This window comes from Rhododendron vialii, chromosome 12a (genome assembly GCF_030253575.1).
Source record: "Rhododendron vialii isolate Sample 1 chromosome 12a, ASM3025357v1".
In the NCBI taxonomy this organism is placed as follows: domain Eukaryota; kingdom Viridiplantae; phylum Streptophyta; class Magnoliopsida; order Ericales; family Ericaceae; genus Rhododendron; species Rhododendron vialii.
The window spans coordinates 4,813,841-4,828,132 of NC_080568.1; the positions used below are offsets into that span (position 1 = coordinate 4,813,841).

General features: G+C 38.8%; 1 protein-coding gene across 2 annotated transcripts; it reads left to right on the forward strand.

Moving 5' to 3' along the window:
- Nucleotides 1-474: 474 nt before the first annotated feature.
- LOC131311652 (uncharacterized) lies at nt 475-13,824 on the forward strand. 2 transcript variants are annotated; one of them, XM_058339176.1, is made up of 6 exons: nt 475-975; nt 1,609-4,108; nt 6,394-8,411; nt 11,211-11,432; nt 11,587-11,639; nt 11,725-13,824. In XM_058339176.1, exons 3-6 carry the CDS (start codon nt 8,168-8,170, stop codon nt 11,725-11,727), a joined length of 522 nt encoding a protein of 173 aa, XP_058195159.1. In that variant the 5' UTR covers nt 475-975; nt 1,609-4,108; nt 6,394-8,167; the 3' UTR covers nt 11,728-13,824. The 2 variants fall into 2 exon arrangements, with proteins under 2 accessions (XP_058195159.1, XP_058195160.1); XM_058339177.1 differs by lacking the exons at nt 475-975; nt 1,609-4,108 and having other exon boundaries at nt 5,301-8,411.
- Nucleotides 13,825-14,292: the final 468 nt, after the last annotated feature.

The following is a 14,292-nucleotide window of genomic DNA, read 5'->3' on the forward strand; positions in this document are numbered from 1 at the left end:
AAAAAATGAAAATGAAAATTAAGAGACTGTTCTGATCTAGATCGTCAATTGCTCGGCTTTGACGCAACCAAAAATTTCTCCCACACATAATATGTGATAAAGAAATATGTTTTCACTTTTTAACTATCATTGAAACCATTATTATCATGTCATAAATCATGTTGATCGAAATTCAATAGGAATGATTTCCTAATGTATTTATTCTTCTTAAAAAAATTAGTATGTTGATACACTGGATCCTAATTCATTTCCAACCGTTATATATATATATATATATATATATATATATATATATATATATATATATATATATATATATAAAAAGAGGCAGTGTTTCGCATGTCCAAAATTCAATTTGGACGAATTTATCCTTTAATTTGGCCCATTTCACGGATTGCCCAGGGTATGCAAATCGTTTTTATTACAGTTCTGCCCTTTAATTTCGGCCATTTTACAGTTTGTCTACGCCACAGTTTCTCCCTCCTGCCGCTTCCCCATTTTAATTCCTTCCGCAGACCCCAAACCCTGATTCCTTCCACAAACCCCCAGCCATGGACGACAACAACAACGGCCAATAACCCGGCCTCTTCGTCGCCGCCCCCCAACTCACCCCTGACGACGCCCGCTCCCTCCTCTCCTCCTTCACCCACGACCGGCTCCTCTCTATCGTCCAATCCGCCACCCGACGTCCGAACGACCATCCGAGAAACCCACGACCAGCTTCTCTCTCTCTCTCTCCTGCGATCCGTGTTCACGATTCCATGGCCACTCTCTCTCTCTGCGATGTTTCTTCGATAGAATTCCAAGCAGAATAACTATGCATTTGGTCCATTGCTTTGCTAGATGGGAGGAAGAAGGGACGGTGATTCTTCCCCAATCGATAGGTCCGTAGGCGAGGAAGATGAGAACGATGAAGAAGATGGATGATCGACCTGGGTTTTGAAAGTTGGGATGTTGTCATCGTTCTCATTGCAGGTACCAAACTCCCTCCTTAATAAACCCATACCCAGCATGCTTAGGGTTGGGATTTTTTTCCATTTGGTCTTCAATAGCTTGATCTAAAGATAGGAACTCTCAGATAGAGAAAGCCATGTCTCTGCCTCAATCAGCGCCGACCTCACGTCTTACACAGCGTCGACCTCAGATCACGACATTATCTCTAGGCCTCACTGGTGCCCATCCCCGTCTCTCTCTCTCTCTCTCTCTCTCTCTGTTGCTCACTAATCAAGTCTCTCTTCAACCAAATCATGCTATGGAATTACTTATTCGCCTATTCAGGACCATTTGGGCACTTCTTTCACAACATATGCGTGCAATTTTGTGTGGGTGATCCTTGCTCTGCAATTTTGTTGATTTTTTTTGTCCGTTTTGTGCAGCTGGCTCTGGTACAGCTTTGTGCAGTTGCGAGTTCTTGTGCTTTGGTGTTTGTTTTTGTTTATTTGAGCTTTATAAAATCTACAGTTCACCCAAAAACATATGCGTGCACCGGCATAGATACATGCCGATTTGAGTCAAACTTGCACTTCTTAGATGGATAGGCTCTAATAGGTCTGTTGATCCGGTGAGGACTGATAGAATGATAATACACGTTCTGTTTTGGCTTTTTAGGTTGTGTTGGAACAGTTGACTTCTTCTCCTTGGAGCAATATGCTTTTAATGATATACTACAGCTTGGTAGTTGAAGCTAGGTGAGTAGTTGGAGTGACTGCTTGGGACAGGAAATTCTTATGATCGATTCTTTTGTTATTTTCAACGTCTTTAATTTGGTTACAGGTTATTACATAGTTTGATATTCGGGACACGGATTATCTAGGATGCAAGTTATGTATAGCTTTTGTATGTTTACTCCTAAAATCGCTGCTTAGATCTGCGATTACAAAAAAAATATTTTGCTCATGTATGTATTTGTGATATATTAAAGCAACATGATGTGTGTATCTGTGTTAGCCCATTCCGCATGGTTCTCTATGAAAGTGATGTTAGGACTTAAAAGTTTTTTGTAATCTGTTCATATTAACTAGATTTGTTAATGTCTCTATTAAAATGTTCTCCCTCTTATTAAAAACCAAAAAGAATGCGTGTGGAGGTGCCTTATGGCCTGTATATAGAACAGAAAATTTAAATTGCAAGGCAAAAAACTGAAAAACGAATGTAAAAACTTAAAAATGTACAATCCAAAAAAAAGAGTACGAACAAGATTCAAGTGTTTTGATTAAGATGATAAGATGCAAGTATGCAACCTTGGCTTACTACAATATTTGCACCATAATGGAACTTACAAAGGACTGGCATCTTGATGTTGACTATTTACTATCAGGAAGTCTATTTCATACCATGAATAATAAGAACCAGTTTTCGCTTGCCAATTTTGGCTTGATTTTGCCAATTAAGTCCCTCGATTGGCGTTTGTGGATATGAATTTGTGTGTTTCAATTTTGGCTGGATTTGTATGTGTTTATCTTCGGTTGGATTTCAATTTCTCTCTTTGTATTTGAGGTTTATGGGTTCTGAGTGAGAGGAGAGAAAGAGAGGGAGATGGGTAGAATCTGGTACATATGGTGTTTTGGAAACCTAGGCTATTGGGTACCCTTATGTTGAACAGCTAGCTAAAGTAGATAAATACCACTCTTTTTAGGCAGTTTTCCTAGGATTTTGCCTAGGCTATCAGAGATGCTCTAAAGCCTTTTCTCCTTGGCAGCGAGTGCTAACTGTGGACATCTCCCACACTGTTTATGCATGTGCAGTCAGCTGATGCTGATCATTAGACTCATTCCTCTCTCTACTTGCCAAGCATCTACGGAACTCTGGTGACGGCGAAACTCAACTCGAGAATCCCAAAACAGTTGTATAGTTGCTGTACAGATTATTGGTGTTTTTTTTTATCAACTACACTACTACAGTATCGGAAGAGGAAAAAAGAAAAAGAGGAAAACCCCACTCTGTTGAGCCAGGAAAAAAAATGATTTTTCTTTTGATTTGTTTGCCATGTTATTTTCTTTCCCGGTTTAAGAATGTGAAGCAGCGGATACCCTAATAAAATGATTTGGTTTGATTTTCCCCTTAAGCTTCTTTGTTGAATGGTGCAGAATGTAGATGCTCTCACTCTCATCTTTAGCTCCCAAACCAAGGTGAGTTTCTTCTGTTTGATAAGGCAATAAAGCAGGGAGCGTTGGACTTATCGGGCAAATGGGAGGATGAATTTAGAGGGAATGTTGTACCTATTGAGAAATTATATCAATGCAGTTTTTTTTTTCCTGTCAAAACTTTTGCGATGCGAATAAAAGAAAATTTTATGTATGTTAGTCCACATATATCAATTAAAATGCCATTTAGCAAGGGAAAATTCACTATTGTCATTGGCCTGAAGCAAAAAAGACATATATCGGAAACACACCCTTATAGTATAAATGATGTCTTAGAGAGAGATAGAGTTCGTCGTCTTAAGATATGTCTTAAAAATGTGGATGATTTGTGTGGCCAATGAGTTTGTTTTGCATGCAAGAAGTGTTGCATTTCATGCCAACATACAGAGTTGTAGACTCTCGAGTAATTGTATTTTCTTGTTGCTATAGTTCTTACGATACATGTCAATGATTTCCTGCGAATTGGAAAGGAAAAGAATACAGAATTGTAGGTTGTTGCATGTGATTTTATACTTTCTTCCAAGCTTCACCAGTTATTAATTTCCCTCATTTTTAGTTATGCTACTCTTCTTTGATTTGAGCATTTGGAAGTAGGGATATATTTTCATTAACTAGCGAGATGTCTTTGATATGCTTTTCTAGAATTGTTCAATCCTTGTCTGATTTAACCTTACCTCAACAGTCAAACAGCTTCGATTTGACATTCACAGTAATTCATATCATCTTCCAGTAGAAGGAATGGATAGCTAAACTTAGCTTACAACTTTTTCGAACAGATCCCTCTTTCTCATATTTCTGAAGTTGTTTATAGGACATCAGCCGATTGGCTTGGCCATTGATCTTTTGAAGCACTTGGTTCCTTTGTATTGTGGTCAATGGACAGCATACTTACTGACCTGGCTATCCATCAAGGAGCAGCTAAGGGGTCAAAAAAGGTTTCTCAACAAGCATCTGCAAAATCTCATGTAATTTTTGCCGTTTTCCTTGATTAGCTTTTCGTCGTTTTCTTTAGCTTTAAGAATAAGGTAAAAGCTTGTTGTCATGTTGTGGTCGACGTAATGACTTGGAATTTTTATGTTCATTATTTAGTTACTAAGATTTAATGAATTTGAGGCTTCTGACTTTGGGCCAATGAATACAACACATTAGAGAAGATTCCTAACTGAACTAAGCGTTTTGATGATTCCTAGGACTGGACAAGTGTCCTATATCTGAAACTTGAACCTCTCGCACTCAGATGTAGCATGGACAGGTTGTCGAGGTGTGATTGTGTTTTCGGTTTAGCTCCCGAAACTTATTGGGTTATTGTCGTGGGCAAGTTTGAAACATTCTGGACAAAATTTTTGTCATCTATAGCACGTTTTATTGGGTAACCCATAGGACAATTTGGAATGAAAAGAGCATTAAAAAGCCAAGTGATATGTTAGTCATAGGATTGGGCGCTGTTAGTCTTAATTAACATGCACAACAGCACATGAAAGGCTTGGATCACATTTGGTATGGGATGTGACACGTGTTGGTTGTTAGTTTGTTGTTTTCCTAAAATATCTCCTTAAGGAGTATACTGGAACGTGGGACGTGTTCTTTGAGTAGTTGGAAGCTGTTGACCTATGTAGCACGGATACGGATACGGACACGAATATGGACACGGGACACGGCAATTCTAAAAAAATGGAGATACGGCCACGGCGGGAGACACGCCATGTTTATAAATAAATAAAAAATAAATATATGTACATACATATATATATATATATATATATATATATATATATATATATATAATTATGAACCATTGTATATGAATAATTTCACAAATTATATAAATTTTTTTCAAAGGAAAAATTACAGTTTAACCCAAATGTTTTGAATAATTTCATATTAACCCCCAAAAATTTTAAAAATATTACATTTTGACACCTAGCCGCGTCCCCGGCGTGTCCCCAACCGTGTCCCTGCCATGTCCCCTATCAAAAAATAATAATTATTATTGGACACGCCACGTGGCGTATCCAATACATGTCCCCGCCGCGTCCCAGTGTCCAATACGTGAACACGGTGCCCTTTTGGAGTGTCAGTGCTACATAGCTGTTGACAAACAGGCACAATTAATTGAAGTGGTGGTGCTCCATCATTTTGATGCCCATACGAGGAAAATGGAACTGTTTGGAAGGGCTGAACTAAATGGCAGTTGTCGGGCACACATTTAATTTGCTTAATGGACGAATTGCACATATATTGTGGAGTGTAGGAGTTGATTACTTGTCTAAATAAGGATGGACCTAATAGACCTTCCTTATGCAGTTTGAGATATCTTCTCCTTTCGATTATTTTTCCACTTTTGCAAGAAATATTATCTTAAATTATTATGCTCTCCATTAAATAGCATCTTTTATGCATGCTTTAATTTATTTTCTTTCTTTCAGAACTGTTTTGTGACCAAGTGCACAAGATGTTTAAATTTTGTTGAGGCGTATAACTCCTAATTGACGACATATGCAGAGACTTACATTGTTCATATACTAACTTTGGAGGATTAATTATACTGACGCAAAACAAATTCTAACACTCATCGTGTGTGTGACTCAGAGAGGTAAGCAAAAGAATTATAGAATGCAATCTGTGATATATGGTACATTTATGACATGAACAAAGCGGAAACAAGTTACTATGAGAGTAATTCAGTCTTATCTCAACTCTAATATTATGTTATAACATCCAAATCAAAATCAATTAGTTGTGAGTGAAGAGGCTCAAGAGTAGGGGGTCTTTATCATGCTTTTAGTTTGTTTGCTAGATGAATGGCATGGATATTGTGGAGTGTATGATCCAATTATATTTGTTGTTTATAGAAATGAGGGATTGGTTAGACCTTGATCATAGAGTTCCCTGACCCATCTCTCATTTGACTCCTGGCCTAAATTATGAGTTTGGTATGTTACTAGCTTCCTGGAGCTGTTATGCTTACAAAACTTTGAAACAATGTATGCTTTTGATTGCATGCTTGTATGATCCACTATATTATGCTTCACTATGTTAGGTTTTTAAAGCAGGAACCTCTCTCTTCTTTTAAGCTCATTTATGCCGGATCAAGGATTTGAGAAAATATGTTCAGAAGATAATTACGCTGTATCTTCTTTTAATGATCGGTGCTTTTTCAGAAGGGTTTTGCTCCTGGAACATTTTCCCAGTAAAATTTCCTGCTTCTACGATCTGAACTGTCGATATTGATATAATTCTGGAGCTGCAGGTTGCCATATTTGTGGTTTTAGCAATGACATTGCGACGAAAACCTTAGTTGTTGATCAGTCTAATGCCCATAATAAAGGAGAATCCGAAATACCAAGGCCAAGATAAGCTTCCAATCACAATCTAGGTGATTGCTTAGGTGAGACTAGAAAACACAATTCGTTGAATGGACGTTTCTTTGTTGTTTTGTTTGAGTAGTTCTCAATCAAGATTCAACTAATTTCTCTTGGGCTTCTCAATGTGATTTGGTTCTGGGGCTTTACATGTGAGTCTGTTACCTCTCGTCGATGCTGAGCAGTAAATCAAGTTGCAATTCGCAGTCAAGAGTTGATTTTACAGTTAGTGGAGAGGTTCGAAACTATTGTAATTATTTCGATGGCTACCCACTTCTCCTTGTTTTTTTTTCATTCTTATTTCTTGTTCTTGTTTTGGTGTGTCGGGAATCCCAAAACAGTTGTACAGTTGCTGTACAGATTATTGGTGTTTTTTTTTTTTTATCAACTACAGTTGGTGTTTTTTTTTTTACGAACAAATCCAGTTTGCCATATCTTTGAACCAGCTCTACCTTCAACGCTGAACTGTCATAGGAGACAAACTAATTACAAGAGTATTGAATTTGATTTTGCTCTGATTTCGAATCGATACGCACAGAATAATCAACAACATGCCATCCTTCCTTTGTCTGGTTTTCAGGTAAGGCTTTTGCTCTTCTTGAAAGCAACACACGACTGGTACACAATTTCATCTCCCTGACCATGCACTGCAACTGCAACAATCACTCACTCATTCTCTGCAACGGGCAAGAAACACCCTCTTCAACGGGCATGATTCTCGTGCCTCGCACGAGGCCAGACCTATATTTAAAAATATTCAATGTGTGACATCGGACAGTTATGTGTTCGTGCATTGCTAATTTGCCATTTAGTAAGTTATGTCTACTTAACGTAAAAAAATACTAGCACATCACCATAGGCAAATGATTATTGTCACGATAAGTAATATTCTTTTTGATAACTCAGGTGGCCAGGTCAATTTACGCGCACCTTGACTAAATTTGAGGGATCAGTCCCACCGCGGCACCACCTACTTACGTGGCATACACAATAAGCAATATTTGCTCTTAACATAGATCAATACATTTGTTGAGATATACTACCATCAAATAACAATAGTAAAAGATCTGAGGAGGCTAGGCTGCCTAGGCACCCCAATTTCAATTATTCTTATAGGTGATCAATCCGTCAGGTGAAAGAGAAACTGTTAACTTGGATCATACTCTATGCATTCATATATATGCTGCGTATGCTTTACTTCATTCTCCTTCTCCTTCCTATTGCCACAAGACTCACCTTTTACTGACATCAAAACCGACACATTGAAACAGGGTTTGATTTGATCTATATATATCATAAAAAATGCTACGCCCACCGCTCAACTTTCACTGTTCTTCCCACCGCTCTCAATTTTACCGTCAAAAAATGTATGGTCCAGATTTTAACAAACTCTTTTAGGGAAGAGTTAAAAAATCTGGACTATTATTTGCCAAGACGGACGATATAAATGTTGAACGGTGAATATTAAGCGATAGAGGTAGTCTTGCTTATATATCATCTGCTATGAACCCTATGCTTTTGTTTCATAGTATTCCCTTGCCTTTTCACGTTTCCAACCGTTATCCAACCGTTATATAAAAAGAGGCAGTTTTTCAGATCTCCTAAATTCAATTTGGACGAATTTACCCTTTAATTTGGCCCGTTTAACGGATTGCCCAGCGTATGGGGGTAGTTGGGTCATTTCGTTGCCGCCTGTGCCTGTGTACAGATGTCGCTGTTCGGCCGTCCCCCGGGATTCGTGATGAATTCGGTGCGTCCATTTGGGCTGCTTCTTTTACAGCGTCTCTCTCTCGCCTCCCTCTCTGTTCTGTCTCTGTTTGCTGGCTCTCTGCTCCTCCTTCGATCAACGACCGCTGCATCGCATCGCCACACGGATTCTCTACTCCATCAACGGCATCACCATCGGGTATTTGTCTTTCTTCCTCTCTCTTCTCCCGTTTTATCTATTTTTTTTCTTTCCCCTTTTTCCGCTTGTCTCCGGGCTCCTTCCCTGTCCCTGTGCCTTTTGTTTCTTCCCTCTCCTTGTGCCTTTCGTTTTTTCATTTGGTTTTTGTGGGACAGCTGGAGAGAGAAAGAGAGGGGTTTTGGGGCGATTTGATTTGGGATTTTGTTTTGTGCTACTCTTTTTACCACAGGCTGGTTTTCGTTTTCCCGTAAGTTTTGGGTTTGAGCTGTGTATGTGAGATTATGTTAGAGTTTTGGGTTGTGGATTTTGGGTTTTTTTGCTGTGGATTTGCTTTTTGTGGCTGCTTCTGTTGCGTCCAGTGGGATTTGCTAGGTTAAGTTTAGCTTGGATTTGTGGCTATGGTTGTTGCTTTGTTGTTGCTGGGTTGGGTTTAGCACAGGTGTGTTCTCGTTTTCCCGAAAGTTTTAGGTTTGAGCTGTGTATGTGAACTTATGTTAAAGTTTTGGGTTGTGGATTTTGGGTTTTTTTGCCATTGATTTGTTAGTCGACATCATCTGCTCTTGAGTGCTGTTGGTTTTGGGTTTAGTCATTGATTTCCTAATTAGTATGTTTGTCACCGATTATTTGGCTTTTGGTCATGTGTTGATGAAAGTGGTATGTTCAAGAGGTATTAAGAACACGTGGTCTTTTTGGACTATGTAATATAATATATGGATTTACAGTTAATATGGCTAATTGGAAAATTCAAATCAGGCTTGGGGTTTAGCAGATATAGCAAAGAAGAAAATATAAAGACGTGTGTACTGATGTTGAATGGTGTTGGAATCTGGTTAAGATAATTCATGAGCAAGTGAGCAAAAGTAACATTAGAATTTGATCAGATGCCATTTCACTTTTTAAAGCCCAGTTTAGGTTTGTGTATATTTCGTTATGCCATATCTTTTGTCTGGTTGTCTATATCCAACCGTTATAATAAAAGAAACAGTTTTTCAGATGCCCAATTTTCGATTTCGGACACATTTATCCCCCCGATTGAAATCCCTTCAGTTGTGGGTTTGAGGCTATTTCTGACTTTTCGTTTGGCAGCCAGATACGCGGCTCCTGTTGTCCCATGTCCCTCACTTCTTCCCGTGTTTGTTCCCACCCTTCCTTTTCTTGGTTTGCTTTTCGCATAACTGCTGCAGAGAGAGAGAGAGAGAGAGAGAGAGAGAGAGAGTTCTGGGGCGATTTGCTGGATTCCGTGTGTGTGGTAGTGTTTTCTTTTGGTGGCCTTAGTGCCCAGGGTTGGTTTTGCTGTTTTGGTTTTCTTTTCTCATGCTCTTTTTTTTACGCTTTGTGCCTTGTCCGGGCTGGGCTTGGTTTTGTTGTTTCGATTTCCTTATCCCGTGCTTTTCTTTATGCTCTGTGGTTTGTCCGGTGGGCTTGTTTGGGGGAGGTGTCTATTGCTGTTGGTTTTTGGATTTGCGCTTGAGAACTTAGGGTTTTGGGCCTCGGTTTTTTTTTTTTTTGAGATGCAGAGTTCAACAATCCATATATACTGAGTAAAGAAGATCGCAAATACTAATTAGATCTTTGTGTGAATTAACTGAGTACATAACCAGAAAGAAGGGTTTGGGTTGAAATTGGTGCTTCTTACTTGGTTTTGTTGTTGAAATTGGGGATTCTTACTTGGTTTTTGGGTTCGTGCTTGGGAACTTTGGGTTTTGGCGCTTAATTTTTTATTTTTTTTTAAGATACAGAGTTCAACAATGCATAAATGCCGAATAAAAAAATCACAAATAATAATTAGATCTTTATATGAGTACGTAACCAGAAACAAGGGTTTGCGTCGAAATTAGGGCTCATTGCATGCAGCTTCGAAACAAGGGTTTTGGGCCTTGGTCATGCATATTGTTTAGCGTTCTGCATTTTTTCGGTTCACATTGCTAAATTTGTGCTCTTTTGTGGATGGACAAAGAGATTGAGTCATTAGTTTGCCTATTATTTGTGTGTGCCTCTATATGAATGTTTGTTGTCTGCTAACTTAGTTTGTGTTTGTTCAATTTTGGGTGCTCTCGCATTAAAAAAATTAAACCAATATGTCATGGGTGGAGAAAATGCTTTTGTTTGTAGTGTTTAACCAGAAACAAGGATTTCAGTTGAAATTAGGGCTTCTTACTTGCACCTTCGAGAGATCTACAGAGAGAGAGAGAGAGAGAGAGAGAGAGAGAGAGAGAGAGAGAGAGAGAGAGAGAGTGCTATTGTTTTGGTCCATTGGTCATGCATGTTCTTTAGCGTTCTGCATTTTTTCGGTTCATTGCTGAATTTGTGCTCTTTAGTGGATGGATAAAGGGATTGAGTTATTGGTTTACCTTTTGTTTGTGTGTGCCTCTGTGTCTATGTTTATTGTCTGCTGACTCAGTTTGTGTTTGTTCAATTTTGTAGAGAGAGAGAGAGTGCTATTGCTAAATTTTTTCGGTTCATTGCTGAATTGTGCTCTTTTGTGGATGGATAAAGGCATTGAGTTATTGGTTTGCCTTTGGTTTGTGTGTGCCTCTGTGTCTATGTTTGTTGTCTGCTCACTCAGTTTGTGTTTGTTCAATTTTGGGTGCTCTTGCATTAAAAAAATTTAGCCACTGTGTCATAGGTAAAGAAAATACTTTTGTTTATGGCCTTGCTTTGAACTTTTAGCTTGCATTTTTTGAGTTTTCGTTTGTAGCTAATTTTGAGTTTTGCATTTTTATGTTAGAATGGTCATGCATGCGCCATTTGTTCGATGGGACATAATTAGCCATGGTGTTAATGGTTTTGCAAGGGCAGGTGTGTATTATTTGCAAACTGCTCAGGGAGAAAAGGTGATTTGTGCTATTCCCATTCCTGGTGAGGGAAATCACATGACGCATAGGCCCTTCGATACTTTTCTTGAGGAATACCATGGTGTGTCGCCCTCAACCTGCACTTTGGAATGGAATTTTAAGTTCCAATTAGCTGCATGGCTGGATGGCATTGTGTACTATTCCTTCTTGCAGTATAGCGAAGAAGGTGCGTGTGCAGGCTCCTTTGGTTCATTCAAATAGTGATCACATGTGCATTTTTTAAAATTTCAAGCCTTTTGTTGTGCATTTGCGCTCCGTATTCATTCCTTCTTGCGTTTCCTCTGTTCGATATTGTTGGGTCTTTATGCTTTCTTGTATAGGTGTAGGCAGCTGCTGGCTTTTGGCGCATGCCAGTCCTGTTAATGTTGTGCAGGTTTGTCTTGCTATTGTTTGTTCCTAGCATATCTTGCATATGTGCATTTCTGGATCGATTAGTTATGGCTGGGTTTTGTTTGCAGTGATTGCCACAAGGGCTTCGGCGATACTTCCTGCCTGCTGGTTCAGCAACATGGATTTTGATTGCACATGGATATAGGATCTGGCCGGTAAAGGTTGTGAATCAGCAATTTTCTGATGGTTGGGATGAATTCCGTGATATTTTGGTCTTTCTTTTTTCCTGTCTTCCTTCGGGCTGGAGATAAAAAATTTGAATAAAAACGAAAAAATACGTTACCTAACTTTTCAATCCAAACCGACCCGAGAAGTAGCAATTGCGTGCCATTATAGTATATTACACTAAAGAACAATTGCCAGCTTCGGTAATTCATCCATCAAGGTTAAAATTCATACTTCTCATGGCAATAATTTGGTCAAGAATCTCTTTTTTTTTCCTTTTTTTTGAACCGAGTCAGAGAATCTCTTGAGCCCTCAATTGGACACACGAATATGACCGGATTACGTTAAGGAATATGAAAAATTCTGCAAACACACTTAAAACCACCACTTTGAGCTTGTTAGAGACCTTCCGACAAACAAGCATGAAAGGAAAAAAGGAAAAAATAGTCCTACTTGCAATTTTAACCCATATATTTTAAGTAATAACATATTTACTCTCGCGCGTATCTGAAACATATCCGAGCATGTCCAACACATATCAGATATGTATCCAAAGTGTATCCGAAAGTATTTGAAACGTATCGGGATACTCAAAAATAATTCTAAAAGCAGGATACTTTAAAAAGCGTATTAGATACATCTCTGGAAAATATCCGAGAGTATCAGTATTCAATACGGATACGATACTTGATATGGAGGCCAAATAGAGTATCCATGCTTCATAAAATTTAATTTCCCAACATTTGAGCTTGCTAAGTGAAATTCATTATTAATCCAGCTAATCATACCCATGAAGAATTTTACTAAGAAGTTTGGATTTTATAAAGAGACTTCATTACAGCGCATTACTATGTTAAAAAAGAGTGGGGAAAAGCATAATTTTCATAGATCCACCTGCTTCGATATCATTTGAGAAGGCTTTTTAAAAAAGATTGGGTCTGGGTCTTCTAGGTGGGGCTGTGGTGGGGGTCTTGAGTCTTGGGCTTTAGGTGTTATCCTCTTTTCTCCCTTTGCTTTGTTTGGGTTGATTTTGGAGTTAGGGGTCTAGGTTAGCTCTCTTGTTTGGGTTGGCGTGTGTCTGGGTGGTGGGGTTGGTGTTCTTATTTTTGGTCCTTTCTTTGTTGTTCCTGGGTTGAGTGTGAGGTGGTGTTTGTCCCCTATTGTGTGTTACAGTCTTTTTCTTTTGTGGTTTTTCCTTTTTTGGAGTCTATAGTGTCTTCTTGTCTGCTCTCATCCTAACTCTCGGAGGGCTGTGCTGCAATCTTTGTAACTTTTAAGTGTTGCTGCTCCAATATTGGTGTTGTGGTATGCTCCCTTGATGCTGTTTCTGCTGTGGTTGTTGAATGACTTGTTCTTTGTTCTTGCAACTCCAACTCTTGGAGGGCTAACAGTCATATGGATTCTTTGGGCTACACCTACTGCTGGTCCTTTTGTACCTATTGAGCGGGTGTGGTATTTTCCTATTTTCAACTCCCAACTTTGGGGAGGTCTAAGAGGCGTACTGGATGTCAGTCCTCTTCTCAAATCCTAGATGTTATGGAGGGCTAATGAGGTCAATGAAAGTTGAAGTTTATGGACAAGAAGTCACGAAGATGTTGTGTGAAAATCCAATACTCTTTCAACTCCACAGCTTTGGAGGGCTAAAGAGTATCAGTCAAGTGTGGGCCTTACCTGAATTGAGGCAAAGCTGTTATTTCCTGCAGGTGGTGATTCATGAAGAATTTCAGAATTTCGGTATCTCAACTATCCAAATGCTTATTATATTCACGTGTGTGCCATTATCTCTTTACAACTCCCAACCGTGCGGAGGGCTAAAAGATAGTTGGATTACTATTGGCTTTTTGAGCATGTTTTACTGTCCAACTGTTGATGCTCCTATTGATATTGGCCATTGCTGTATAACAAGTTGAACTATTGCTGCAATGTTGATGTTTCTTGCTGGAAATCAGTTTGTTGGGTTCCATGATTTAATGGGAATGCTTTCTCCTTTTTTTTGCTAAGCACTTTTGCTCCTTCTGTTACTAATGGAACTGAGCTGAATAAGGACCTGATTTATACTGAACTCTTGCTGAAGATTCCTTTCGTTGAATTCATGATATTTAGGTGTGTTCTATGTCTCTCTTTCCAACTCCCAAACGTGGGGAGGGCTAACAAATGCTGGGCAAATGACATTATGAGTTATGTCTATTTACACGCCAAATGCTGATCCTCCAATTGTTGTTAGACATGGCTGAATAATGAGCTGAACTATTACTGCATTATTGATGAATTCTGCTGTAAATCAGTTTGCTGGGATTTCATGATTTAATGGGATCACTTTTGCTGTATTTGATGGTGATGGAATTATGCTGGATGAAGAGATGAACTCTACTAAAGTCCTATGTAAGATCATTTTATTGAATTCATGATCTAATGAAGCTGCTCCTGAAATGTTATAGTCTGACCGTTGGAAACCATTCAATTTCCATTGA

Coding starts and splice junctions, on each gene's coding strand:
- LOC131311652 (XM_058339176.1), top strand. CDS start 8,168: ATGGGGGTAGTTGGGTCATTTCGTTGCCGCCTGTGCCTGTGTACAGAT. Junction 8,412..11,210: donor ATCAACGGCATCACCATCGG/GTATTTGTCTTT, acceptor TTGCAAGGGCAG/GTGTGTATTATTTGCAAACT. Junction 11,433..11,586: donor CTTGCAGTATAGCGAAGAAG/GTGCGTGTGCAG, acceptor TTTCTTGTATAG/GTGTAGGCAGCTGCTGGCTT.